This window comes from Aspergillus ibericus, assembly GCF_003184845.1.
Source record: "Aspergillus ibericus CBS 121593 unplaced genomic scaffold BO80scaffold_63, whole genome shotgun sequence".
NCBI classification, from domain to species: Eukaryota; Fungi; Ascomycota; class Eurotiomycetes; order Eurotiales; family Aspergillaceae; genus Aspergillus; species Aspergillus ibericus.
In genome coordinates, this window is record NW_020292161.1 from 21509 (window position 1) to 45958 (window position 24450).

A 24450-nucleotide genomic window follows, 5' to 3' on the forward strand; every position below is an offset into this window, starting at 1 on the left:
TCCTCGGCCCTGTGACGCCGAAGACCCGACATTCCAACCAAGCGGTCGGTCGAATGCCGGCGGAGCAAAAGCGATCGGAGATAACAGGCGACGCTACCTACGATATCTGGCCAAGTGGCGCGAAAGAGGGGAATAATAATCCACCTTCACAGTGGTCTTATGCAGATGAGTGAGGCATCCTGAGTGCAATTCCGTCGAACAGCGCAGGAAAACCGTCGGCCGCTTCCAGAGGTTCCGTGGAGGGGGACGGTTCGGACGCTCGGACCATGGTGCCGGGGGCAAGGGATGAGTCAGCACACATGCCGGATCAGTCATCAACCGGGAAACAAAGAGGATGAAAACAGAGGGGTCGAAATGATTCCAGTTTACTGATGCAGTAGGAAAGTAGGGAGGATGATATAGTATGTTCATGAGGAAGTAGAGGACTGAGTACGAGCCATTGGCTGGGAGGGGATGAGAAAAGACCAGGCAGGCAAGTACCACCGTGGTAGCCGGGCGATCCTCACAGATTCACCGGCTGGCCCTTTTGTTCGCCCGTGCCAGGCGGCCAGGCTGCCAGCCCCCTCCAAGTCAGAGTCTCCCCCCTCCCCGGCACGCTCCCTCTTCCCATCCATTCCCACTTCCTCGCTTTCCCTGGTCCAGTGACAGACCAGCCGTACCCACGTCACTTTCTGACTGATACTTTAACTAATCTTCTCTCCTCCCCCCTCTTCACAACTCCGTCAGTCCTGCTTACGAGATCAATCCTCCCAATCTGCCCAACCCACCCCCCCGTTATCGCCAATAATAGTCAGCATCAGAACCTCTCGAACGGTCTTAGCTAAGGCCTCCGCGACTGGACTAGCGAACGAGCCCATCTCCGGCCTCTCGTCTGCTTACCTCATCGTCCTCCCCCGTTTGTCCTCATCGTTCTCTACTTACTTCCCTCCTCGGACCCCAAGAAATCGTGCTTGTATACTGGCCGAGCGTGTCGTCCGCCCCTGTGCTCTTCTTGAATTGGTGCTATCGTATCTTTTTCCCGGCGCGTCCCTGTTGTCCTTAGGCCTATATCCTCGATGCAGCCCACACTAGCCCCAGCGCCGCATCCAAGTATGCAAACTTCTGCTCAGGTAAGCAGCCTATGCTTGTCGCGGTTTGTCATCAGATCGCGTTGTCCCATCTACCCCGTTCCCCAGATTCGCCCATCTCATGCCCGGCTCGGGAGCTCGGTCTCTGGTCGTGATTGTGACGGCCGTCGCCCTGGCCGGAAGAACCATGCCGGATAACCGCCATGTGTTCACGACAGGGTGTCTCGAGCTCTTCGCCGGTCGCGTCGACTCGATAATCGTGCAGTGATGCTAACAGTGGGGTTTTCTTATAGGACCATGCGGATCAGGGTAAGTGAACACTTCTCTCAGCGAAGGGAGGAAGGCAGAAAACTCGAAGCGATGGGGGGAAAAGTCCTACACTGATCGCGCCGGCGCGTTCCCGGACGGCGTGCTGCCTTTTCGAACCCTCGGCTTCACCGATGTTTATATAGAATGCTAACACGCGTGTTTGATCACTAGTGCTGCATGACCAGCTGCTAGCTGCCCATCAGCATCTGTCGCACCCACAGCAGGCGCGCCCGCAAGCTCCGACCGCACAGCCCCCACACATGCAACCCAATACCACCAGCCCTCGAGACCAGAACAACATTGACCCTGCCATCTCCGGCGCCGCTATGATGAGCGGTCCTCCACAGACGCCTCCCCAGCCGGAGCCCACCGGCCAGGAATCCCCCAAGACGTACGGCAAGCGACCGCTGTCGACGTCGAAGCGCGCTGCTCAAAACCGTGCCGCACAGGTAAAGTGGACATTTGTCTGGACCCAGCGCTGTGACTGACCCAAACAGAGAGCGTTTCGTCAGCGCAAGGAAAGCTATATCCGCAAATTGGAGGAGCAAGTCAAGGAGTTTGAGGCCACCAACGAGGCTCTGAAGCAACTGCAGTCCGAGAACTACCAGCTGCGTGAATACATCATCAACCTACAATCGCGGTTGTTGGACTCTCAGGGCGAAGTACCGGAGCTGCCTGGGAACATCGACTTGAGCCAGCCACGGAATGACATGCCTGTTCCACCGCCGGGTGCTGCGTCTGCCACGGGGCCCGCGGCAGGCCCTGGTGGTGCTCCCCAGCAAATGCAGGTTCCGAACCCGGGTGCGTCGAACGAAGATATGAACTCGCTAAATCGCATAGCAGTTGCTGGTCTGGGCATGCGTAAGCACCCCAACGAAGAGGCGAATTTCCTCGGCAACAACTTTCAGACTCGTCGCCCGCGCAATGACGACGGCCAACCCGATGGGTCCGAAGCCACGAAAACGGAGCCTCCTCACGGGTTGCCCGTGGTCTCATGAGCAACCAGTTATATTCCTTGTGCTGTCATTCCTGTACCTGTCGACTTCATACGCTCAGATATATCATCACCTCACTGTGTCTTTTCGATATCTTTTTTCCGTTCGTATCTTCTCTGGTGTATGGCGTGATGTAACTAGGTATCAATTCTGGCCTCGGAGGAGCGGTGTTTTGTGTTTATTCGGACTTTTCACAGTCTGGAGGTTCAAACCTTGAAGAAAGTATCGCCAGCATTGTCAATTCGATTGGTGCTTCTTTCTTGTCACTAGTTGTCAAATGCATTGGTCTGGCCATGGCTTTCCGTTCCTTGAACATCTGCATACGATGTACCTTCTGTGCGTCGATGAGGAGGACCACTCCAGTCCAGTGACCGATTTCACACTCCATGGGACGCCTCTATCCTCGTGAGCACTTAGAGAGGTATTTGGAGCCTCGAGCACTGACGGAAAATCGTAATGAAGTGTCTTTTATGGAACTCGAGCCTATTATTGAAATGTTTCGTCACTGCAATTTATCAAAAATAATCAAAGTACCATATCAAATCTCACTCTATACAATAGTCAGTCCCCTTGAGAAGTAAACAAGGGAATCCCTGCTAAATATTCCTCATAACCCCTGTAACCCAAATGTATTAGATACTAGTATGAACATGGGGTCTATACCGCCCACCGCTATCGGGCACCGAGTTTGCCAGGTTTGTCTACCCCGCTCTTCCTAGCGGGGAACCGACCAATGTTGATACTTGATCCGATTCCATACCCCGGCGTCCTTCCAATCTTCTGTTAGTTAGTTGAGTCGACATCCATCTTCACCACGCTCGTCATCATCAACTCTCAATCAAACTTACCCGTCCGGGTTGGTTGCTAGTACGATTAGTTCGATGACAACAGGATGGCAGCTCCCATCCCCGCCGGCGATGATGATGCGCCCGCATACCGCCCGCGAAGTTACCAGGTTGAGATGTTCGAGGCGAGTTTGAAGGAGAATATTATTGTTACGGTTGGTTCTGATTTTACTCTGTTGGAGGTTGGGATTTGTGCTGACGTTCATAGATGGGGACGGGGAGTGGGAAGACGCATATGTATGTTGCTCGCCTTGTTGGATTTGTCAATCTCCAGCACGGATTCGATTCAGGACTGTAACTAACAGTTCGATGTTAGTGCTCTACTACGCATCATGAGAGAGTTGGAGAGGAATCCACACAAGGTGAGAGATGCGCCACATGATAACTATCGAGAGGATGTTTGGCTTATCTGCAATCTAGTTAATCTGGTTCCTAACGCCTACTGTTGCATTATGTTTGCAACAGTTCAAGACCATCTCAGAGGGAATCCCCGCCGTCAGAGCGAGGACACTTACGAGTTTAGACCGAGTGGAAAAATGGACGGAGCAGCCGATCTGGGACGCCATTTTGAAGGATATGCAGGTGGTGGTGTCGACGCATGCGGTTCTGGCGGATGCGATGAGTCATGGGTTTGTGAAGATTACGCAGTTGGGGTTGATGGTTTTTGATGAAGGTATGTTATTGCTTGCAAATACTGATTGGAGGGAGATGCAGGGATGATGGAGGTTGGTGTGAGGCTGATGCGGTTTGACAGCCCATCATTGCATGCGACGTCATCCGGCGAATAAGATCATGCAGGACTTTTACCACCCGGCTTTGGCTAGGCATGGTCCCGATGCTGTTCCGAAGATTTTGGGTCTAACTGCGAGTCCGGTGGTGAGGTCAAATCGGCAGGAGTTACTGTAAGTGCGGTGCTGTGGAGGGTTATTGTGTCTGCTGATCAGAGCAGGATGATCGAAGCCAATCTTGATGCAGTGTGCAAGACACCGCGTGTGCATCGGTCAGAGCTGCTGACGCATACGCATCGCCCGCATTTGCAGCAGATTATGTTCATTCCAGTTCAACTTGAGGATTCGCAAGCTGGGAGTGAGACGTTAAGAGCGCTTGTGAGGACTTGGAGTTCTCTCAGCATTGAGGATGATCCGTATATCAAGAAGTTGAGAAGGAGCCCACTGGATGGACGGGCGTTGCATCATGCGCTTGCAACGGGAAAGACCTACTGCAATGAGCAATTGAAAAGATTTGTCTCCAGGAGCCTGCACATCTTTGAAGAGCTCGGCGGATGGGCTTCGGACTACTTTATCCACGCATCTGTTGAGCAGCTTAAGGCGAGAGCCCGGGATTCTGTGAACACATCGGCTTGGTTCGACGAGGAGAAGTCATATCTGTTGGATATTGTGACTAGGCTACCTACTCCGCACATCGATCTCACTTCCACGGACCCGGCTGCTTTCCGTATCTCACCAAAGTTTGAAGCATTGCTGGCCTTTCTCGATGCAAAAGGAGAGCCGCAATTCTCAGGGTTGATCTTTGCTGAACAGAGGGCCACGGTGAGTGTAATGGAAAAGCTGCTTACCATCCACCCTTTGACGAAGGACCGTTTTCGATGCGCTGCCTACGTCGGCTGGTCCGGCGGTGGCAGCAAGGATGTTCTGGGTGAGCTCCTCGATGCCCAAATGCAACGCGATACGCTGAGCGAGTTTCGGACGGGTCAGAAAAACCTGATTGTCGCGACAAATGTGCTGGAGGAGGGCATCGACATCAGCGCTTGCAGTGTGGTGGTCTGCTATGATAAACCGCCGAATTTGAAGTCGTTTGTGCAAAGGCGAGGGCGTGCGCGACACCGGGAATCCACTTATGCGATCATGTTTGCAGCTGATGATGATTCTCTGGAGCTGAGCAAGTGGCAGGACCTGGAAAGGGCTATGATCGAAGCTTATGAAGATGATGAACGACGACTGCGTGAGGCATGGGCCCTGGAAGCTCTTAACGAAGAGGTGCCAGACAGATTTGAGGTAGAATCTACTGGGTATGCATTAATGTTTGTTGCATTTGTGGATTGAGCTAAATTGGTTATCTAGTGCTGTTTTGACAGCAGACACAGCCATCGCACACCTGAACCATTTCTGCGCAATTCTGCCTCGTCAACCATATGTGGATAACGATCCTGAATATTCTTTCGAGAAGGATGACGCTGGCCTTTTGAAAGGAACCGTCATGCTGCCCTCGTGCGTACATCCCGCAGTCCGTCGTACTCAGGGCCAGCGATGGTGGCAGACCGAGCGAGCGGCCAGGAAAGAAGCAGCCTTTCAGACATACAAGAGTCTCTACGAGTTTGGCCTTTTGAGCGACCACCTGCTCCCGTTTAAGAAAAATATAGAGGTCAAAGCCAGCAATATCAGCAATCTACCGGCCATGATAGAAGTCTCGGAGCAATATGATCCCTGGGTCGACTGGGCTTGCTCGTGGTCATCGCCTGATGTGCACCAGACACGGATTGCTGTACATCATAATGGGGATGCTCACATGTGTATCAGGTTAACCACTCCAGCGGGCCTGCCGCCTGTTGAACCTTTGACCTTGTTCTGGGATAGCGAGACGGTATTTACATTGGCCTTTGACACAGCGGAACGAGTGACGGGAATCGCAACTGAGAGTATTGATCACATGCGACTGGCCACCGCGCTCTATCTCCAGGCGACAAGCTCTCGACAACTGGGTCCTGATCAAGATTATGTGGCCCTGTTTGCGCCTGATCTTCCTCACCTTGAACTATCCGGATGGCTCAACCAATACGCAGGATACGAATCAGCGCTAGAAGTTTACTCCCGAAACAACTTCCCTACGATCATGGGTATAGTGCGTGATCGCTCACGCTACAGTGAGCCGATGCTTTTCCGAAGGTGGGTTGTGTCGGGAGAGGATGCTACGCCTATAGTCGAATTGGAATGCGATCCCATTCCTCGTCGACGAAACCTTTTGCAGCGGCAAACGCTGGCTATCAAGCCACTTGGTGCTGCTGACGCCTCTGAACCGTCCTCGAAGATGCGGGTCATTCTTGCAGAACGGTGCACCATAGACAGGCTTTCATATGCTGAGACCATCTTCGGGCGCTTCATATCGGCTATTGTTGATAGATTAGAAGCAACGTTGGTTGCTACCAGACTATGTGAGAGTATTTTGCGACACCTTAACTTCACAAACATTCGCCATGTAATCACCGCCATCACGGCGCCATCCGCGCAGTCACCTACTAATTACCAACGATACGAATTCTTTGGGGACTCGGTCCTGAAATTCACCGTCTCGTGTCAGCTGTTCTTCGAGCATCCAAACTGGCATGAAGGCTATCTGTCCGAAGGAAGAGATGAGATTGTTCAGAACCCTCGCCTCGCCCGGGCTGCTCTTGATGTCGGCCTGGACGCCTTCATAATGACTAAAATGTTCTCTCCCCGGAAGTGGAATGCGCCTCTGATCTCCGAGAAGATCAGCATTACCCCCCGTCGACGGATGATGTCCATGAAGGTATTGGCAGATGTCGTCGAGGCGCTAATAGGAGCAGCCTACATTGACGGTGGCTTTGCTGCCGCACACGAGTGCATCTGCCGCTTCCTACCAGAGGTGAATCTGGAGCATATCCATAAAACCGAGAACCTTATCCCCAAAGACGGCGTGACCAATCACACATTGAACGACGACAAGCTGATGGAGCGCATCGGATACACCTTCACCAACCGATCCTTCCTCGTGGAAGCACTCACCCACCCATCCTGCCAATTCGACGCAACCACACAGTCCTACCAGCGTCTCGAATTCCTCGGCGACGCCGTCCTAGACATGGTAATCATCTCCACACTCCTCGACCACCCCACCGAGATCTCCCAAGGCGACATGACCAAGATCAAGCACGCCGTCGTGAACGCAAACCTCCTCGCCTTCTTCTGCATGGAATTCGCCCTCGTCGAGGAACGCACCCTCGTCGAGCTCGCCCCCACCGGCAATATCACCCTAGAATCCTCATCCGAGCAGGTCGAACTCTGGCGCTTCATGCGCTACCAAGGCCAACACCTGACCAACGCCCGCGACCTAGCCCTCGATCGCCACCGCACCCTCCGCACCTCCATCATCCACGACCTCGAACACTCCCCAATCTACCCCTGGCAGAGCCTTTCCCAACTCAGCGCGGACAAATTCTTCTCCGACCTAATCGAAAGCATCCTCGGCGCCATCTTCATCGACTCCCGCGGCAACCTGGGCGAATGCATCAAGTTCGTAGACCGTATCGGTCTCCTCTGGTACCTGCGTCGTATTCTCACGGAGGGGGTGAACGTGATGCATCCGCGTAATGCTGCGCAGCAAATGGCCAAGGGGGAGATCTACTTCGACGCTAAGCGGGTTCCTAATGAGCAAGACAATGGCGCGACGTACCAGTGTGCGGTAACGATGGCGGGGGTAGAGGGAGTCGCTGTGCTAGTGGAGGGCTGCTTGACCAGCGAGGAGGCGGAAATCACGGCGTCCAATCGGGCGGTGGAGATTCTTGTTCAGCGGGGGGGTTCGTTGTGATTTGAGGTATCTGCTTGAAGATCTATGACATGTGGGGGTATATTTAGCGTTGATGGATGATACTACTATGTAAGAAGGGATTGGATGTTTGTTTGGATGAGTGATGATGTGATGAATCTATGCCTGATGCAACTAGCCATCTACCAATTTCAATCAGAAAAAATATCTCCACGCTAGAATGAGCACGACTGCTTCAAGTCGATTGATATTATCCCGTGACCATACAGCCCCTCAAGATCCACCACACTTGATACGACATACTATCTATTCCCTGTTGATCTCTGAGAGTATATGAGGGAGTGGGAAAGGCGAGGGAGAAGTGGTTGAGGGTGGGGTGGGGTTGAATAGGCATTCAGTTCAAGTTGGTACTTTGCGAGAGAGAGGGTAGGAGAAAGATGTTGTTTGCTAGGATTATTTGTATATGTTGAGTTAGTATGTAGGATTGATTATGGGAGAGTATTTATTATTAGATCACATGGTGGGGTTTCTTGGGTTGCTTTCTTAGTGACACGGTTGTATTGCTGGGATGGGTGATTATGTCTGGAGGCATTGGTGGGGGTATCGGTATCTACGACCTACTTACTCAGGGGGAGAGAATGAATGCAAGTCAGGGTTAGGGACGAACTTCCATCACTGGGGGAGCATAACCTACGGGGCGACGGGTGGGTACGATTGAGTGCAGTTAGATTAATGCCGCTGATGGACCCGCTATCCTAGAATATGACTGGATATTGATATTACCCTGCCAATAGTACTAATACTACATAGAATGTAAAGATCATCCCTTCCTCCGTCCACTCTTAGCACGCGCACGAGTCATTCGCTTGCTTGGCTCGGGTTCGGGTTCGGGTTCGGGTTCTTCTTCCTCTTCTTCCTCCTCCTCCTCTTCCTGCGACTGCTGCGCACTCTCCTGCTCTTCTGGGGTTTCAGCACCCGAGCTGCGTGACAGCTGGTCATCGCTGGCAGCCACCATTACCCCCTCGTCCGTCACATCGCCCATGGATGATCGAGTCTCTCCATCAACGCTGGACACCGGCTCCCACGTCGCCTCGGGCGACTGCGGCTCCTTCTGAATGCCTGCGAGCACCTTCTTTGCCTCACTTTCCTCCCCGTTCCACGCTCCACAGCTCCCGCATCTCCAACGGCCTAGCTCCTCCAACCGCTTCACCCCTGGGGGTGCCTGTCCGTTGACCAGCCGACACGTCGAGCAAATTAACACGATCCGGTTCTTCGGCTGCGTCTCATCCTCGCCTAGCAACACGTCCAGAAGCCGGTCATACCACTGTGAATGCTCCACGTACTGCGGGGCACTCGGGAACGCATTCGGCGCGAACCCAGGCTCCTCGACGCCCATATTATTCGGGGCACCCTGCTGGCCTGGGAACATGTGCGGGGACGGCTGCTGTTGCGGTTGCTGTTGGAAACCCACGGGTGGGGTTGGCGGATGTTGAGGAGTGGGAAGTTGCTGTGGCGTAGGTCTCCGGATGTTTGCGGTTGGGGGCGGAGGTAACCCTGTGCGCTGGACATGCTGCGGCGGCTGCTGCTGCTGCTTGCGCTTTCCGGTCCCTTCAGACTTGCGCTTCGCGTCGCCGGATTTGATGGAGTTCGAGCGCGTGGGTTTGGGCGGCGCCCCGCCGTATTTTTCAAGGAGTTGTTGGGTGGAATTCCAGCGCGTGGCCGTCTTGAGATCTTCAATGGTTTTCTCGCGCTGTTTTTGGAGGTCATCAAGATAGGATTGGGATTTGGTGATTCGGTAATCGTAGTAGCGGGTGGAGGCGGTGCGGATGAGGTAAATTCTATATGCAGGTGTTGAAGGTCAGATTCAGATGCATGCATGACGTGCGGAAAAGGGGCATGGGCGGGGGCGGGGGCTCAATGTGAGGGGCTGATGGTTTAGCACGTACAGGACAGGACCGCCGATGATCGCGGCATATTCAGTAAGGCCCCAATTCTGCCATCCGAGGACGAGGGCGAGGATGATGGAGTAGAGGAGGTAGGCGAAAGTGGTGTAGAGGGTCCAGAGGGCTTTGAAGCGACGGGCATGTTGACGGTGCAGGTCGAGGCGGGTGGTGGCGCGGGTGATTTTAGCGGAGAGGGCCGCGAGAGCTTTTTCGAAGGATGCTGGGGAGGTGTCCTCGGCCTGGAGAAGAATGAGTTGGTGGTTGGTTTTGGGAGGGGTGCTATGGTGATGGTGGGAGACCGAGACGTACCTTGAAGGGCCACAGGGACACCATGGCGAGAATCTCTTGTAGCGGTGGGTTTGGGGTTAATCAAGGAAAAGAGGCTGGTCGCGCTAGGAGTAGGGCATGGTTTCTGAAAGAAATCTGGTAAAAAGAAGGGATGAGGGTGAGTGGAGAGGGGAGAAAAGAGAGTATGAGGTGAAAAGCAGGCGGATGCCGGAGGAGGTGGCCGGCGACGTCAACGTCAGCAGCTCCCGCACAGACCACGTGCCCAGCCACATGACCGGCTCTTCTCGCTTTCTCGCGTTCAACTCTACCATCTCTCTCCCTACTTCCCCCTCACCGCTGCCATTCATCGCGGCCACTCCCTCACCAAGGGTTCAGGTGCCATGTCATTTCTTTAGTATTCTCTCGGACCCGCCGTGCTACTGCGTTGGAGTGAGTGCTATTTTGGGTAACGTCCGGCATCCCCTGATCCGGACCTAACGCGCAGTGATGTTTCCATGACTCCATGACGGATCTCCAGTCCCAACTACAGTCCATTCTGGAGGGAAGGCCAATCCGGAAGTTTCTCTGCGCAACCAGACTCCTTTTATATCTACCCAGGGATCCCGGATCTCCCCCAGATTCTCCCCTGGCATCCACTCTGGCTGCCCTCGTGAGCCCAGGCATCGTTCTAAATCACCATGGTCCAAGTTACCACTCTGGATTGTGAAAGGGACTAAGACCACCCTTGGACTGTCCACAGAAAAGCAAGTGCTCGCAGCCGGTGTCAGATAGGAGTCAGATGTCCCGGAATTCCCTCTCCACTCTGCGCAGGACCTATGTCCACAGCCATATTGTATGCGGGATAATACCAATCTGATACTGTCGCAGAGGCCAGTATTAACAGGCAATAACCCAATAGCTTTCGCTTCGCCCAGGGCAGCGTGAAGCTAGCTCTGTCAACACCAAACTCTCCGATTCCCTGCGTATGCCCATTGTATGGTCGAGAAGACTGGGCTTACCTCCAACTACCCGGTTGCCAGATTCTTCCGCCAGGTCATCCTCGACCGTTGCATCCTGATTTCCCTGTCCTCACGGATTCGGTATCTTGACCAGGTTGTTAGCAGGCTGGTAGCTGTATTCCAGTGTCCCGAGTAGTTCTGGATCCAGTCTCTACTCATCATTGACATCATGAGCCTGGTTGTCATCCTGAACACCAGCTGATCCCTGTAGCCTTCCTCTGGGTAATCCGCACAGCCGTGGCCTCACCGATGGAGAGGACATTCAGTCATGCAAAGGTGACGTTGGATGTGATCTCCATGAGACCCCATACCCCGGAATAACGTACCCGCGCGTTCCCGGGGCCGCTGTCGTTTTGACTTCCATAGTCTCCACTGTCTTAGTTTTATTTTCGGCTATGCTTTGATCTGCAAGCCAAGAAGTCGGCCAGCGCATCTAAACTGTCCGACTGATGGAGCCTGAAACCCTGTCTAGGGCCCACTGACAGATTCAAGATGTCGATAAGCTGCATGCTGCAAAAGGGAATTGCACCAAAGTGTGCACAGGTGGAGCTGGTCGAGAGGGTCCGCTTGGGCAAGGGTTCATTTTGCCTCCCGGGGGTTCGATCGGCTTTTCATATCCACTTCTATGTCAGGGTGGCACCGGCGCCTCCGAAGGGTCTGCAAAGGGAAACCCATCCTATCTCACTATTGGACTCGGCATGGATCTCCCAATCAACCCCGAGTCTGGGGAACGAGCGATGGGTGGGGACGTTGCATCGTGGGGAGTAAATCTACTCTTCCCGACAGCTTATTTTGGTCCGGTCTCGCGGCCAGCTCGTATTCCTGAACTCCGCCCTGCGCCAACCGTTCGATAGACATACAATCCGATCGGATCTTGCCATCTGAAATTGCCTGACATCAGGACTGCAGGGTATCCCGGGGGATAATAGCCGCAATCGGTAGCTGCCTAACAATCCTCCCGCGACATGTCTTGTTCGTGTTTCTGCAACAACACGAGCTCTCCACCGCGCGGATTTCACGATTGGAGCGTCGAGGATATCCATGCTCACTGCAGCATCGACTCGACGGCTGAAGGTTTAAGACCTGCATCCGTGTGCCCCCGTGCGATGTCATCTCATTTCGTCGCCGGCTCGGCGTGTCCAGCATCTGGTCCGCTCCTATTCGAGCGTCGACGGTACTGCGCCTCATGACGTCGGCCTGGAACTATTTACGTGATGCTGTATACGAAGGACAAATCCAATCGATGGACTATTGAACTCATGGTACGCCTGAAGCCGTGTCGGGGCTGTACGAACTCAGAAGTGAGACAGATACGAAGACCGAGCCGCATGACCCTGAACCTCGCAAAAGGTATCCTTGACATCCAGGACCATCTATGAAGGCCAAAGGTATAAAGCAGGCCTTCTCCCTCGACAGTCAAAGCATCATTCAGCCATCCACAGCATCTCATCCCACTCATCTGTTGATCCTCCATAACCATTCACTTCCACCTTCAAACCAAACAATCCGTTCTATCTTCACAATGAAGTCCATCTCTGCCATCCTCGTCTCCCTCCTGGCGACCTCGGTTGCTGCTGGTCCTGTCGTCACCACGGTGACCATCGCCCTGGCCAATGACCAGACGGGCGCCCAAGGCAGTGCGGCCATCCCGGCCGACGGTAGCGAGCAGAGCATCCAGAACCTCTACGGCAACACCGGAGTGGGCACTAGCGGGGTGGTCAAGGCCTCGTCGGCGCAGTTGACCAACTTCCAGCAGACGACCAACTGCGTGATCAAGAAATACGGCTCGGTTCTGGCCACCCTGACGGCGCAGAGAACCTATGCGGACTTGGACGGCAACCCGAATGCGGCGCAGCCCGTGGATCTGAGTGGTGCGGTCGTCAGGTGCACTGTTTGATAGAGTGCTCGGTAGATATTATGGAGATGGGGTTAAGGTCTATAGTCATGTTGGTGAAGGGTTGGATGTTAATGATGGACGTGATGTAATTATTTCGGGACTACAATGTTGACTTGCTTGATATGATGACAGAGCATCCGTAGCCCTCAGCTCGCCTAATGAGCCCCATAGGGCCTTCAGGACAAGGGTCTATTGGGACAAGACCACTAGTTTGACAGCCAACGCTCTAAGAATAACCATAATGAGGATAATGGTCAAAGGCCCTCATCACTGCTGGTCCCCCGGCACTTCGGGACCGCCTTGGCCCCTTGGCGGTTGGCCTTACGACCTTGCGGCCTTGCTGCCTCATTCTCTCTCTCTCTCTCTCTCTCTCTCTCTCTCTTTCTCTTCCTCCCTTGTTCTCTCACTCTTCCTCTCACTCTCCTCTTGATTTCGCCACAGCAGCTCTCATGTTTATTGGTCCAAATTATCACGACGGCCCGAGAACAATGCCCTGAGGGAATAACGCAATGAATCGCCCTGGACCGGCCCCCGATCCAGAGCCAGGACCTGGTCTAGCACGTCCTGGACGACGCCCAGATCCTGCCATGATCACATCACACAATGTCACCGGATCCGACAAATCCGGGGGGTCCGACCCCGCGCCCCCCAGGGATTCGGCAGTGCAGGCCGTGCAGGCCATGGTTCGTCTGACCACCTCCTCCATCCGGTGGGTCGAGCAAAGCCGGGCCCTCGCGCAGCCTCAGGGGTGTGGCCACAGCCAATGCCTGGCCCTCTGCCTTCCTGGCCACATATCCGAAGCTCCTCCGCAAGGTTGATCTCTGCTATCATCCCTGTTCTGAAAGCAACCTTCACGTTGTTTTGTAACGGTATACCCGGATTCGGTTAACTATCAACAACAATGGTTCCCCATAGTGTGCTTGGCTTCCTGTTTCACCAACTCAATCCAGCTACCTGCATCTATCGCGGGATAAAACCGATCTGATGATCGGCCTTCGGACATCAGGGGGAGCGACTGCGTGCAATGTGCTCCCTAGGTGCTCCACGGTCCTAGTCTCCAATTTGTCGGCTGCAAAATCTACACGATCACATCCCATGGGCCAGAAGGATCTGGGGGACACATTTCCCCAAGTTTCTTTGTTCGCAGGTCTTCCGCGCCGAGTCTGAGCGCAGCGGTGGTTCCAGACTCTTGCGCTCACCGCGCTCAACCAAGGAACCGAGGTTGATCTCTGGCCGAAAGAAGTTCGGCCACAACAGCCTCATCCTGCGAGTCCAGGTCAGTTCATAGTTAGGCATTGGAGGGCATTGCTGATCATGTCCGGCTATTGTCTATCGCATGGTGCTCCACTTCGCGCGCCGGTGGGAGAGATGCATGACAACTAGAACATGCACGTCGGGGTTCTCCTGCAACTTACCCGATGCGTGCCGTAGACACCATGGTGCACGGTTCATCTGTCGGTTCCATGTTCCCCATCCGAGCATATCAGAACCTTATCAGCAAATCCCACTCGGTGCATTGAGGGGTACTAGAGCCAGCGCTAACCTTGATGAGCCGCCATGACTCCTGTCCTGGCCCTACTAATCGTTGGGGATGTTCTCCATGACAGCCTCCATCTCCGGACCAGTTATGGCTGCGCCTCTGGTACGAACCGTGCGTCGTGGGCGACGGAAATCTTTTCTTCTGGACCGCAGTCTTGACTTGGTCCTTTGTTATGTCCTGTTCCTTATATGCTATGTTTACGGTCTCTCTCTCCCCATTTCTTCTCGAGGATATCCCTCGATGTCCTTGAGAAACCTGAATCAAACAATGATTCAAGATGGGGGACGCCGCAAATGCATTCCCTAGTACGCCAACCGCTGACAGTTATACTGTCGTGGCTTTCGTTTCCATTTCCGCCTTCAGTTCTATGGGCCTAGTCTATCTTATTTTTGACTTCTTCAAACGTCGCCGCGGCCTATACTTCTGGAGTCTGCTGATCGCGAGTGTGGGAACTATTATCGCCTGCGCTTTTTGCTTACTGTTTATATTCGGGAATGCTGACACCCTCCTCCCCTCATCCATTGGCGTCGTGCTCTCCTACACCACCATCAGTGTGAGCAACTCCCTTGTCCTTTACTCCCGTGTCCACCTCGTCACCGGTGGCCGGAAGCCCCGATGGATCCTCTACATGATCATCGGCAGTGTTCTGCTGCTCCAATTCCCTCATGTGATCACTGTGCCCGCCGCGGCCGCCGTTCATGGCCGCGGTAATTGGACACAGGCGGTGATGATTCTCGAGAAAATCTCTGTGGTGGGCTACTGCTTGCGTGAGATGATCATCCTCGGATTCTACGCCTGGGCAACCATCCGTAACCTCCGGCCCCTGATCTTTCTCCGGGGCCGCCAGGGCCGGAAGCTGATCATCGCCCTGATCTTCGCGGGCGGTGTCTCCTTCGCTCTGGATACGGCCAACATGGTCGTTGATTTCACCGTCGCCAGCGCGGTCGTGGCGGCCTTTGTCCCCTTCATCATCAGTACCAAGTTACTGGTCGAGTTTGCTGCCCTGAACAAGCTTATTCGCCTCGTTCACAGTGACTCGGATGGAGAGTATCATAACTCCAACTCGACTGGGGATAACTCAGACCATCGTCATGTTCATACTCGTCATCAGGCCTTCCATTACAACCAGACTCTCACCTCGCCCGACAGTGTTGTGCTTGAAACCAAACGCAGCCGCAGCAGCGACCAGAACTCCAGCCCGCCGAACACCAACCACCGGACCTACACCAACGATCTTCCATCGATCGATGCCTCAGACTCCGTCGAGCTGGCCACACCACCCCGGGTCCACTCTGCGGAGCACTTGGTTCATGAGATACCTGATCTAGAGGCTGGGCCTCGTAAGCGGGAGGTTTCAGCCTCGGAGATCTGACTTGCTATTATACCCTTCCTTATACCTGCCTCCATGTAACGAAGTGCCCTTGGTCCGACCGTTTATATATCTATCACGATTTGACATCTCTAGCCCTGTGATTTAGCATGCGTGTACAGTCCTTACCTCAATTCAATTTACCCCATAACATTGATCATTTCTCACTAGCGCTACCGACCCTTTGAATAAATATACACATTTTGTCTACACCCCCCCCCCCCCCCCACCGGGGACCACCATTCAAAAAGAAAAAAGAAAACACAAATTAAAACAAATCACACCCTCATTAGAAAATATACTAGACATGTTTCTCTCTTCCGCCCCACTAAGCAGTATACAGTACATAGTACTATCACTATCCCTCTATTCTATCTTCTCCATCCCCAAACACAATAATTTAGAAAAAATCGTAACTCACTCTCACAACCCAAGTAACTCAATATACTACTACTACTACTACTACCACCACCACCCGCAAACATATCTCACTTCAGTTGCATAGGCTTTCATCGTAATCCCTGTAAGTACTACGTATATAATATCCTTTGAATCCAAATACTTACATTTGTTCCTGATGCCGTCGTTTCTAAAATAAGCAGTAGGATTGTTTGAGATACGTCTACTCCGTGGAATAGGATAGAATAAGGACGGGATTTATGTTTAGTACATCGCACCTCTACATGTATGATTGATTGAGTATACTTCAATGTCGAGAGAGATGATATCTGGTCTCAAGGCGGTGAATGAAAGGTCGAGGTCAAGGTATATTTATTAAGATGGATGAGAGGACTACGTACTAGGTGTGAATAATTATGTATCTAGTTCTATCTCATTTGGGTTGCGGGATAAGAGTTGTGTCTGTTTGGATAGTGTTGTTGTTGATTGTGATGATACATACTGTGTCAAGGGATGGAATGACATAGGCTTCCCTGATGGGAAGAAAGGTAAAAAGACAGAGAAGTCGCTTCTGAAATAACCCAATGCATGCAGATTTCACGCCCGAAAGATAACGATGGGTCCCATGCTTAGGTATGGTGACATATGGTACAGTGAGGAAAACATGATCATATGATCAATTGATAGAAAAAATAAACGAAATCATGTTTGCTATCTGGCTGTACGTATGCTCATTGACCAATAGACATAACATGCGCATATCAAACCATGATAGATGGACGGACTTAGATCCCATGTTGGAACGCAACAGATGTAAAGCCGAGACATATCAACTAATGGGGGTATACATTGAAGAACGAGATTTTGGAAAGATGGGGCCCGACCGGTCAAAACAAATCGCATAAAATGTGGATCACTCGTTTTCTTCGTCATCATGGCTGCCGTTGAATTTGCTGGGTTGCTTTTGCGAAATCGATGCAGAGAAGCTTGTGTAAGAAAGGTAGATAGAACGAAAGGCCGACATATAGCATGATCGAGGCATGTTCAACTTTCGTTAGTCGGTAGGTAGATTAGATGATCCGGGATAGAAGTGAATGGAGTCGTGTATTATTGCTCCTCGTGGGGAGTAGATGTGAACCAGCCGCCCTGCTCCCAGTCATAGCCAGGATGATACGTAGCGTTGCTCCTAGTACCTTCATCTTGGAGACCGTCAAAGAGCACTTTCAGACGATTGAAGTTGATAGGCTTCATGATCCATCCGTCGAAGCCCGCATCAACGTACAAGGACATATCCTTCTCCAGGAGTGAGGCTGAAACTGCAAAGACGGGGACTCGCTTGTTCAGCTTCGCGATTGGGGAAAGGGCTGCGTTGTCTGGTGATATGGCTTCAAACTGGCGAATCATCTTGGTCGAGTTGATCCCATCCACAATCGGCATCTGACTCGTATTAGTATACCCATCGCACACTGCCCAAGGAGGGATCATACCTGAATGTCCATCAAGACGACGTCAAAACGCGCAGAATCGTCGCGGTAGGAAGCCGCGCATTCTTCGCCGTTGACCGTTAGATGAACAGTGTGACCGGTTTTCCCAAGTCGCTTTTGTACAATCTTGCCATTGATAGGGTCGTCCTCGGCAACAAGAACACTGTACGTGCCGGGATGGTTCTTAGAGTCTGCTTCCGGAGGAGGAGCGGTCGTTTCAGTAGGCCCTGCAGAGTCTGTTTTAGGGTGTGGAGGTGGAGCGGATGTCGGAGGCGTCTCGCGCGAGTCAATTTCTAATGGTTTGGGGGTTGAGGGCAAGGTAACGACTTTGCGACGATCCGAAGATGGAAGCAGACCGGCAGCTTCATCTGTCGCGCGATCGATGGAAATCCCTGGCATGACGGCGGCACCGACCTCACCGTCAGACTGATGATTTTCACCGTCATGGCTACCATCACGTCGCCATCCCTCACTTGGAGCGGAGGAGCTATTATCGACTAGAACGAACTCTTCCTTTGCTTCAAACGGAATCGAGCCATCATCCGGCGTCGGGGGGCCCGAGCCATCAAGTGCATCGGAGGGCGCATCATCTGGAGTAGTAAATTGGAGCCAGATTTGGAAGCGACTGCCCTTCCCTTCCTCGGACCGCACGGTGAGCTGACCGTGAGTATTCCGCACGATGCGGGAGACCAGAGCAAGCCCCAGCCCCAGGACACCTTTCTCGCGTGGATTGGTATTCTCCTGCGAGCCCCCATTTGCATCTCGATCGAAGAAGTAGCTGTCATCTTCCGAGGAAACCTGCTCCAGTTCCTGGAACAGGGTTTCGAGCATAGCGGAAGACATGCCCGTCCCCGTATCGAGGACTGTCATATGGATATTTGCCACCCCCGGCACCGCATTGCCAGGAGCCCGCCACATTTCAACAGTGACACCACCGGTGGATGTATGCTGAATGGCATTGGAGATCAAATTAGAGATGGCCTGCCGAACGCGCCGTTCATCGCCGACAACGGTTTTGGGCACTCCCGGATGAGTGCGGATGGTATAGTCGATCCCTTTACGGTGCGCCTCGCCGTCGAACATCCCCGTCGCTTCCTTGAAAACCAACGGCAAGTCGAAGGGTTCGTCTTTGATGAGGCTGTGTCCCTTTTCGGTATTAGTGAGATCCAGCAGATCGTTAATGACGTAGATCAGGGATTTAGAGGCGGAGTAGGACTTGGTCAGGTTGTCGCGAGTTTCGGTGTCAAGGGTCCCCTCTAGGGCGATCTCCAAGTAATTGACGATGGCGTTCAATGGGGTTCGGACTTCATGGGCGGAGTTGGCCAGAAGTAGCTTTGTCAACTGCGAACCCTCCAACGCCGCCTCTTGCTGTCGCCAGACCTTGATGAACTTGCCATACACCAAGCACAAGACGGCGGCGGTTTCAACTTCCGACTCGGTCCATTCGCGAGCCCGGTCGATGACCGTCTCGCTCCAGGCCTGGAAACTCGCCCGGGGCTCAAGGTGGCCATCCCGCAAGGTCTTCGTATACGGATTGCCACCCCATTTGATCTCAGTGAGTTCGCCTCGTCGAAAGAAGACGATGAAATCCTTGCCATCGGCCGAGAGAGGCACGTACAGCATTCCCGAAATCTCCTTGAATCCCGGAGGATAATGCAGGTCTGGGAAGTCCTTCTTCACATGATGCGATGCGACCACGGAGTTGAGCTGACGCATCTTGAGGAACTCGAGCAACGCCAGCATCTCCTGTGACTCGGTGGATTTCCCGAGAATTTTGGTCTCCCCTCGGATCGACAGGGCACCGTAGTCGGCATCGAATAGCTTCAGTAAGTCATCCGACGAAGCGATTATGTACCCTGAGGGATTGGCGTCGGTTGGAATGGTGTTGATGAGCTTGCGTGCCTGGAGACGGGATGCGTAAGAGAGACGCTCGATGTTCCGCGAGAGGGTATCGCCGATCAGCCGACACATCTTTCGAATTGGAAAAGGCACCCGCATCACGGACTCTCCGTGAGTGTGACATGAGATCAAGCCCCAGAGATCATGGGGGCTGTTGATGCTGATGGACATGGATGAACGGACCCCCATGTTGGCTAGATACTTGATGTGAATCGGAGACATCGCACGCAGGTAGGCGTGCGTCATATCCAACGGCGTCTTGAGGTCCTCAACGCTGCGACAGACCAGCCGGGAGCTCATTTGCTCACGGTCGTAGAGTATACGAACTTTATTGAGCCGATACAAGTCGCGAGCTTGCTTCGGAATATCCGACGATGGGAAGTGCAACCCTTTATACAGGTCCTTGGTCGTTCTCATGTCGACTAACTCTGCCACCACGGTTCCATTGGCCTCTGTATCAAACTGATAAATCATGACGCGGTGAAATCCGGTCAATTCCTTGACGATCCCAATCGTGATGTTAAGCAATGTATCTAAGTTTTGCGCATCACCCAGCTGATCCTGGATTTGGCTAACAATACTGAACACCTCCATGGCAGCCGCTTCGCCCCTTCGCCTGCGCGCATTCCGAAGGACTCGTAGTGGCTGGCTTATATTAACAGTGCTACTGGCTAGCTGATCCGGTGTCGGTTCGAACCCCAGGGTATCCGTTGGGGAAGTGGGTGTCGTCCGTCCCGTAGCATTCAGAGGATTGATGCGGTCATCCTCCAACTCGAACTCGCAAATGATCACGTCTCTGTGGGCCAAATTGACGTGAATGGCACACCAAAACCGTCGAGGCCGCCCCATTCGGTCATTAACAGCCAGGATGAAGACCTCCGGGCCATCCGCAGCGGGATCATATGCCTCGTCGCGAATGAAGTCAATATGATCCAGAAGGATGTCCGTTTGATCGGCCTGCAGTATGTCGGAAAAGCTCTCCAACGCAAAAAGACTACTTGGCGAGTGGCCTAAAATAGCCTCTGAGTTCTCACTGGCCACATGAACGGTCAGAACATCCCCCGGCTGTTCGCGCAGCACCACCATCACGCCAAAGGTTTGTACAGCGCCGGGAATGTGAATTGGTTCGTCTTCGCATGCGCGAAAAGAATCAGGGGTGTTGCCGGTTACGACAGCATGGCCACCCTCTGTGATCACATGCTGGAATCGCGCGGTAACGAGGCTGGCATCACCCCCTACTGGTCCTAGCTTTCGCTGTGCGGAATTCGTGTCCTTGGTGAGGTCTTGATCCTCCACGTTCGAGCTAGGGGAGTAGATCTCGGGAAGCTGCTGCGGAAGCCGTCCCATTCGGTCCGGAGTATTACTCGGTTGACTGAGGAAGGCATCGGTTTGTGGGGAAGTGGTGGATTGGGAATTCAATTGATCCCAGGTCTCCGCGTCAATGATCGAATACGAGCGCGCCCCACTCCGAGGCGAACGTAGCTCGGTCGTTACGGTTGGCTGGATCGCAGCGGTGGGAGGAGGGTTGAAGGAGATGATCGATCGAATCGGGTATACTCTATCTGTCCCGCCGACAGTGGCACCTTCCATGGGCGCCGTGTGCCCCTGATCCGGAACCGGGGTGTCTTCGTTCAAGGTCTCCGACACTTCGGGGGGCGGATTGTTATCCGTGGCGGGGGAATTGTTCGACACCATTTTTAAGACTAGGGCACGGTGGCCCTGTGAGGAATTGGGTTCTCGTCACGGACGGTCAAGGGCGCATTGGGGAGTAGGAACGGCAGGGTGACATCAGCGATGCGAGGACAGGTCCTCCACGTCGATTATTGAGAGGGAAAGAACGAGCTGATCGTTCTGTCCAGCCGACTAAACGCTCAAGAAAAAAACCTGGGATAAAGCCGACCGCACGAAGCTATTTGGCCCGGGACGTGGCGTAAGGTATGGAGAATCTCGGGGAGGTATGGGGAAAATTCTGGAGTATCGCGAGAACAGGATTAGCGGTGACCTGAAATCTGGCCGGCAGTGGGCAACGAGGCCCGACGGCAGGGCTGGGCAGCCCAAGAACATTGACATACCAGTGAAAGTGGGAGGTTCAATACCAAATGAGGGGTTGCAGGTGGGATGGTGACCGGGGAGCGATATAGCGGCGGCGATGGTGATATAGTTCGTGGCTCAATGCCCAGGAAAGGAGGCCGGAGAGTTACCAGAGAGAGGTAAGGGTCGGGAATTCAAACGCCCCTGGGGCAGGCGATCCAGCGACGAGGACAGCGGCGGTGCAGTCAGAGGGAGAGGAAAAAGATTCAGTTCATCGAGGGTCGGTGGTCCGTCCCCATGGGTGACTGCCAGATAGAGCGGGTAAGTCAAGGCCGCCTGCCCGCTTGGGGTTAGCCCCAAGCCGTTGATGGGCAAAAAGTTGGCAGCGGCCAATCACAGAGCCTTGAGGCCCCCCACTGGGCTTCCCGCCCGAGTGGGCGACGGTAAATTACCGTACGCCATCCCAAACGATCGGGCAACGTTCCTGCCAATCAAACCTTCAGCCTCCGCTGGCCTCCCGTTATTCCGGCTCGTCCGTATCGATATGAACTCCACTGCAGAGGCCCGACTAGGTCGATGCAAGTATCACTTACTAGTCAGTCCGACTAGATAAATCCTGTGGAAGCCCAACATGATTCAGACCTGTCTTTTGGCCCTGAATTCTTCCTTAGGAGAGGAAGAGCAGAGCAGGGTACTGGTTGATCCCCAACTCAGGCATAAGTGCTAGTAAGGTGGGTGAAAGTCAGTTGGGAGTGACAATAGTAGTCACAGTATTGAAGGATGCCATGGTGACATCATGGGATTGTTCCGGGGTACGATGTCCTAAGTACCAGTACTTAGTTATTGTAAGGACCCCTTAGTCATCGAATCCCTGCCATAATTGGGTTGTTATGCTCCCAGGGTTCACCAGATGGTGGCACTGACACTGGCAGGGCCACGTATGGTGTACCACATCGGTAGGTCCCCAGGAATCAGGTACTGGACGGGGGTCCAGGTACTGCACCAGCCATCCCACCACTGGGATGCATGTAAGGTTAACTCCGTGGCCCCGACGGATACGATCGTAACGATCTGCCCGGTCTTCTTGGGCCACTAGCCTGGTCGTGATCCGGTAAGATGCGCGGCTTGGTCGCTAGTCTGCCTGGAAACCCTTCAGAAACAAGATGTGTGCCGGTCGATTATGTAGTGTCTCCATAGTGAGGTAGGGCCGACTGCTGAGACTGGACTATATGATACCTCATTAAGGGCTCCTCTTCTCCCCGACAAGCTTGGACTGGTCCACCGCGGTGTCCACTCGTAGCTTGCCGATGCACCGCACCGGTCTCATGCACGGATCCAACCCATTCGATCAGGGCCCAGCTGGTGACGATGATTCCGAGCCGGCCTTCAGCCTAGTTCCGAGTTCCGACCCACTCCTCCCCCCGGGCTCGTCAGAATGGCCCTCGCGATCCCATCTTATTCCCAGCTTTCATTCTGCGACTTGGTCTACATCCGCTGTCTCAGGGTCGGACATCCGGCCCCACACGGAGGTTCGCTAATTACACCCAAGAATCACGGCCGCTGGGGAAAAAAAATATATATATATATATATATATACAAACCCGGCTGTATGTACAAGTATACTCATCTGAAACTATCTATCAATGCTTATATACACGATCACAGAAGCCGAACCCCAGGGACAGTGGGAGTCCCGTGCGCTAAATGAGCGGCGTGGGAGTCTCTCGGGAGTGAGACAGGGGGGGTGGAATAAGTTGCACTTCACGGAGAGCGGGGTAATTCTGAAGAAGTAACGTGCTGACTTCTTCGTTCGGATAAAATCAGACTGTCCATGGAGATGGCGGTCCACGGATACCGTGACTGCCTTCGACTATTGGCAGGGGCCGCATGTGTTACATCCCCAGTGATCTGGTCCGGATCAACAAAGGTTGGGAAGTCTTCCTGATCCGACGAACTCGATTCCGAGTGGCGTGTATTCACAAGCGAGACAAGCTTTCTCAGGACACCAAACTCTAGCTTGAGCTTGACACTATAGACGGCGGCCTTGAGAGTGGTCTGCAGCGTGTAGAGGCCGACGTACTCGAGAACCAAGAGTGCGACATCCAGCAGAATGATCACCAGGTTGATGGCGATCAACTCATACATGGTCTTATGCCGCTCAGGGTCCTTCTCCGGTCGCAGCCGGAGGAGCTTGAGGGTCTCAAATATGTAGATGAACGAGATGAATATCTCCTGCGCGCAAAACCACGCCAACTGCATCCGCTCCACCACATTGTATCCCTTAATGATTGGAACGGTGCCGATATAGATGGTGGAATAGGTGAGAATGGTGGTGGGTATCAGCAAGACGATGGCGTCAAAGATGATCAGGTAGAGCACCCGCCGGAGTAGCGTTTGGCTCTGGACCACCAAGTGGAGCCGGGAGTAGAGGACGATGGATTGGCCGGGGACCATGAAATAGAAGCCGATCGTGGAGAAGGTGACCGCGAACCAGATCGGCCCAATGGCGAAAAACTCTAGCAGATAGCCGATGGCGTGGGGAATGACGCCAAACACAGCGGAGAGTAGCATGGTCCAGAAATAAAGACCACTATAGCGCGTGAAGGTGAGGAAAATGAGGATGACAAGTTCAACGGCATTGTAGAGAGCAATTGAACTGAAGACTGCCATGAGAATTTTGATCACGAGGCTGCCCCCTTGATAACCTCCAATGAGGCCCTCGGGTGGACTGGAGAGGGAGTCCCACATGTCGCGATAAGCAGTAACGTGTGCGCTGGGGTAGAGTGAGGGAGCAGGCCCTACCCTCCCAGACTTTTCAGAGTCAGAGAGTACGGGCAGTAGACCGCTTGTAGATTCCAATTGCAA

At 53.4% G+C, this 24450-nt stretch overlaps 8 protein-coding genes across 8 annotated transcripts; 4 read left to right on the plus strand and 4 right to left on the minus strand.

Annotated features, from left to right (window-relative positions):
* Positions 1-54: 54 nt before the first annotated feature.
* BO80DRAFT_243456 (uncharacterized protein) lies at positions 55-627 on the minus strand. Its single transcript, XM_025714570.1, has one exon. It carries the CDS (start codon positions 409-411, stop codon positions 94-96), a length of 318 nt encoding a protein of 105 aa, XP_025570349.1. The 5' UTR covers positions 412-627; the 3' UTR covers positions 55-93.
* Positions 628-1636: 1009 nt separating this feature from the next.
* On the plus strand, positions 1637-2374 carry BO80DRAFT_367349 (transcription factor kapC; the record flags this gene model as incomplete). The annotated part of the gene is made up of 2 exons (XM_025716287.1): positions 1637-1825; positions 1874-2374. The coding sequence occupies 2 exons, from the start codon at positions 1637-1639 to the stop codon at positions 2372-2374; spliced, it is 690 nt and encodes a 229-aa protein (XP_025570350.1).
* Positions 2375-3141: 767 nt separating this feature from the next.
* On the plus strand, positions 3142-7928 carry BO80DRAFT_417646 (putative RNA helicase/RNAse III). Its single transcript, XM_025718223.1, has 7 exons — positions 3142-3371; positions 3425-3453; positions 3533-3578; positions 3637-3889; positions 3971-4118; positions 4166-5245; positions 5298-7928. Exons 1-7 carry the CDS (start codon positions 3264-3266, stop codon positions 7777-7779), a joined length of 4146 nt encoding a protein of 1381 aa, XP_025570351.1. The 5' UTR covers positions 3142-3263; the 3' UTR covers positions 7780-7928.
* A 521-nt stretch (positions 7929-8449) lies between these two features.
* BO80DRAFT_429405 (uncharacterized protein) lies at positions 8450-10289 on the minus strand. The gene is made up of 3 exons (XM_025720457.1): positions 9990-10289; positions 9684-9919; positions 8450-9575 (listed from the first exon to the last, which is right to left on the minus strand). The coding sequence occupies exons 1-3, from the start codon at positions 10011-10013 to the stop codon at positions 8558-8560; spliced, it is 1278 nt and encodes a 425-aa protein (XP_025570352.1). The 5' UTR covers positions 10014-10289; the 3' UTR covers positions 8450-8557.
* A 2120-nt stretch (positions 10290-12409) lies between these two features.
* BO80DRAFT_417653 (uncharacterized protein) lies at positions 12410-13059 on the plus strand. Its single transcript, XM_025718224.1, has one exon. It carries the CDS (start codon positions 12489-12491, stop codon positions 12861-12863), a length of 375 nt encoding a protein of 124 aa, XP_025570353.1. The 5' UTR covers positions 12410-12488; the 3' UTR covers positions 12864-13059.
* Positions 13060-14734: 1675 nt separating this feature from the next.
* Positions 14735-15439, plus strand: BO80DRAFT_315202 (uncharacterized protein; the record flags this gene model as incomplete). Its single annotated transcript, XM_025715068.1, has 1 exon — positions 14735-15439. A coding segment is annotated over one exon (705 nt), but the record flags the coding sequence as incomplete, so codon positions are not given.
* Positions 15440-17160: 1721 nt separating this feature from the next.
* fphA (putative sensor histidine kinase/response regulator) lies at positions 17161-21249 on the minus strand (the record flags this gene model as incomplete). The annotated part of the gene is made up of 2 exons (XM_025723489.1): positions 17161-17608; positions 17659-21249. 2 exons carry the CDS (start codon positions 21247-21249, stop codon positions 17279-17281), a joined length of 3921 nt encoding a protein of 1306 aa, XP_025570355.1. The 3' UTR covers positions 17161-17278.
* A 1898-nt stretch (positions 21250-23147) lies between these two features.
* BO80DRAFT_392669 (uncharacterized protein) lies at positions 23148-24333 on the minus strand (the record flags this gene model as incomplete). The annotated part of the gene is made up of 2 exons (XM_025717229.1): positions 23148-24099; positions 24142-24333. The coding sequence occupies 2 exons, from the start codon at positions 24331-24333 to the stop codon at positions 23347-23349; spliced, it is 945 nt and encodes a 314-aa protein (XP_025570356.1). The 3' UTR covers positions 23148-23346.
* Positions 24334-24450: the final 117 nt, after the last annotated feature.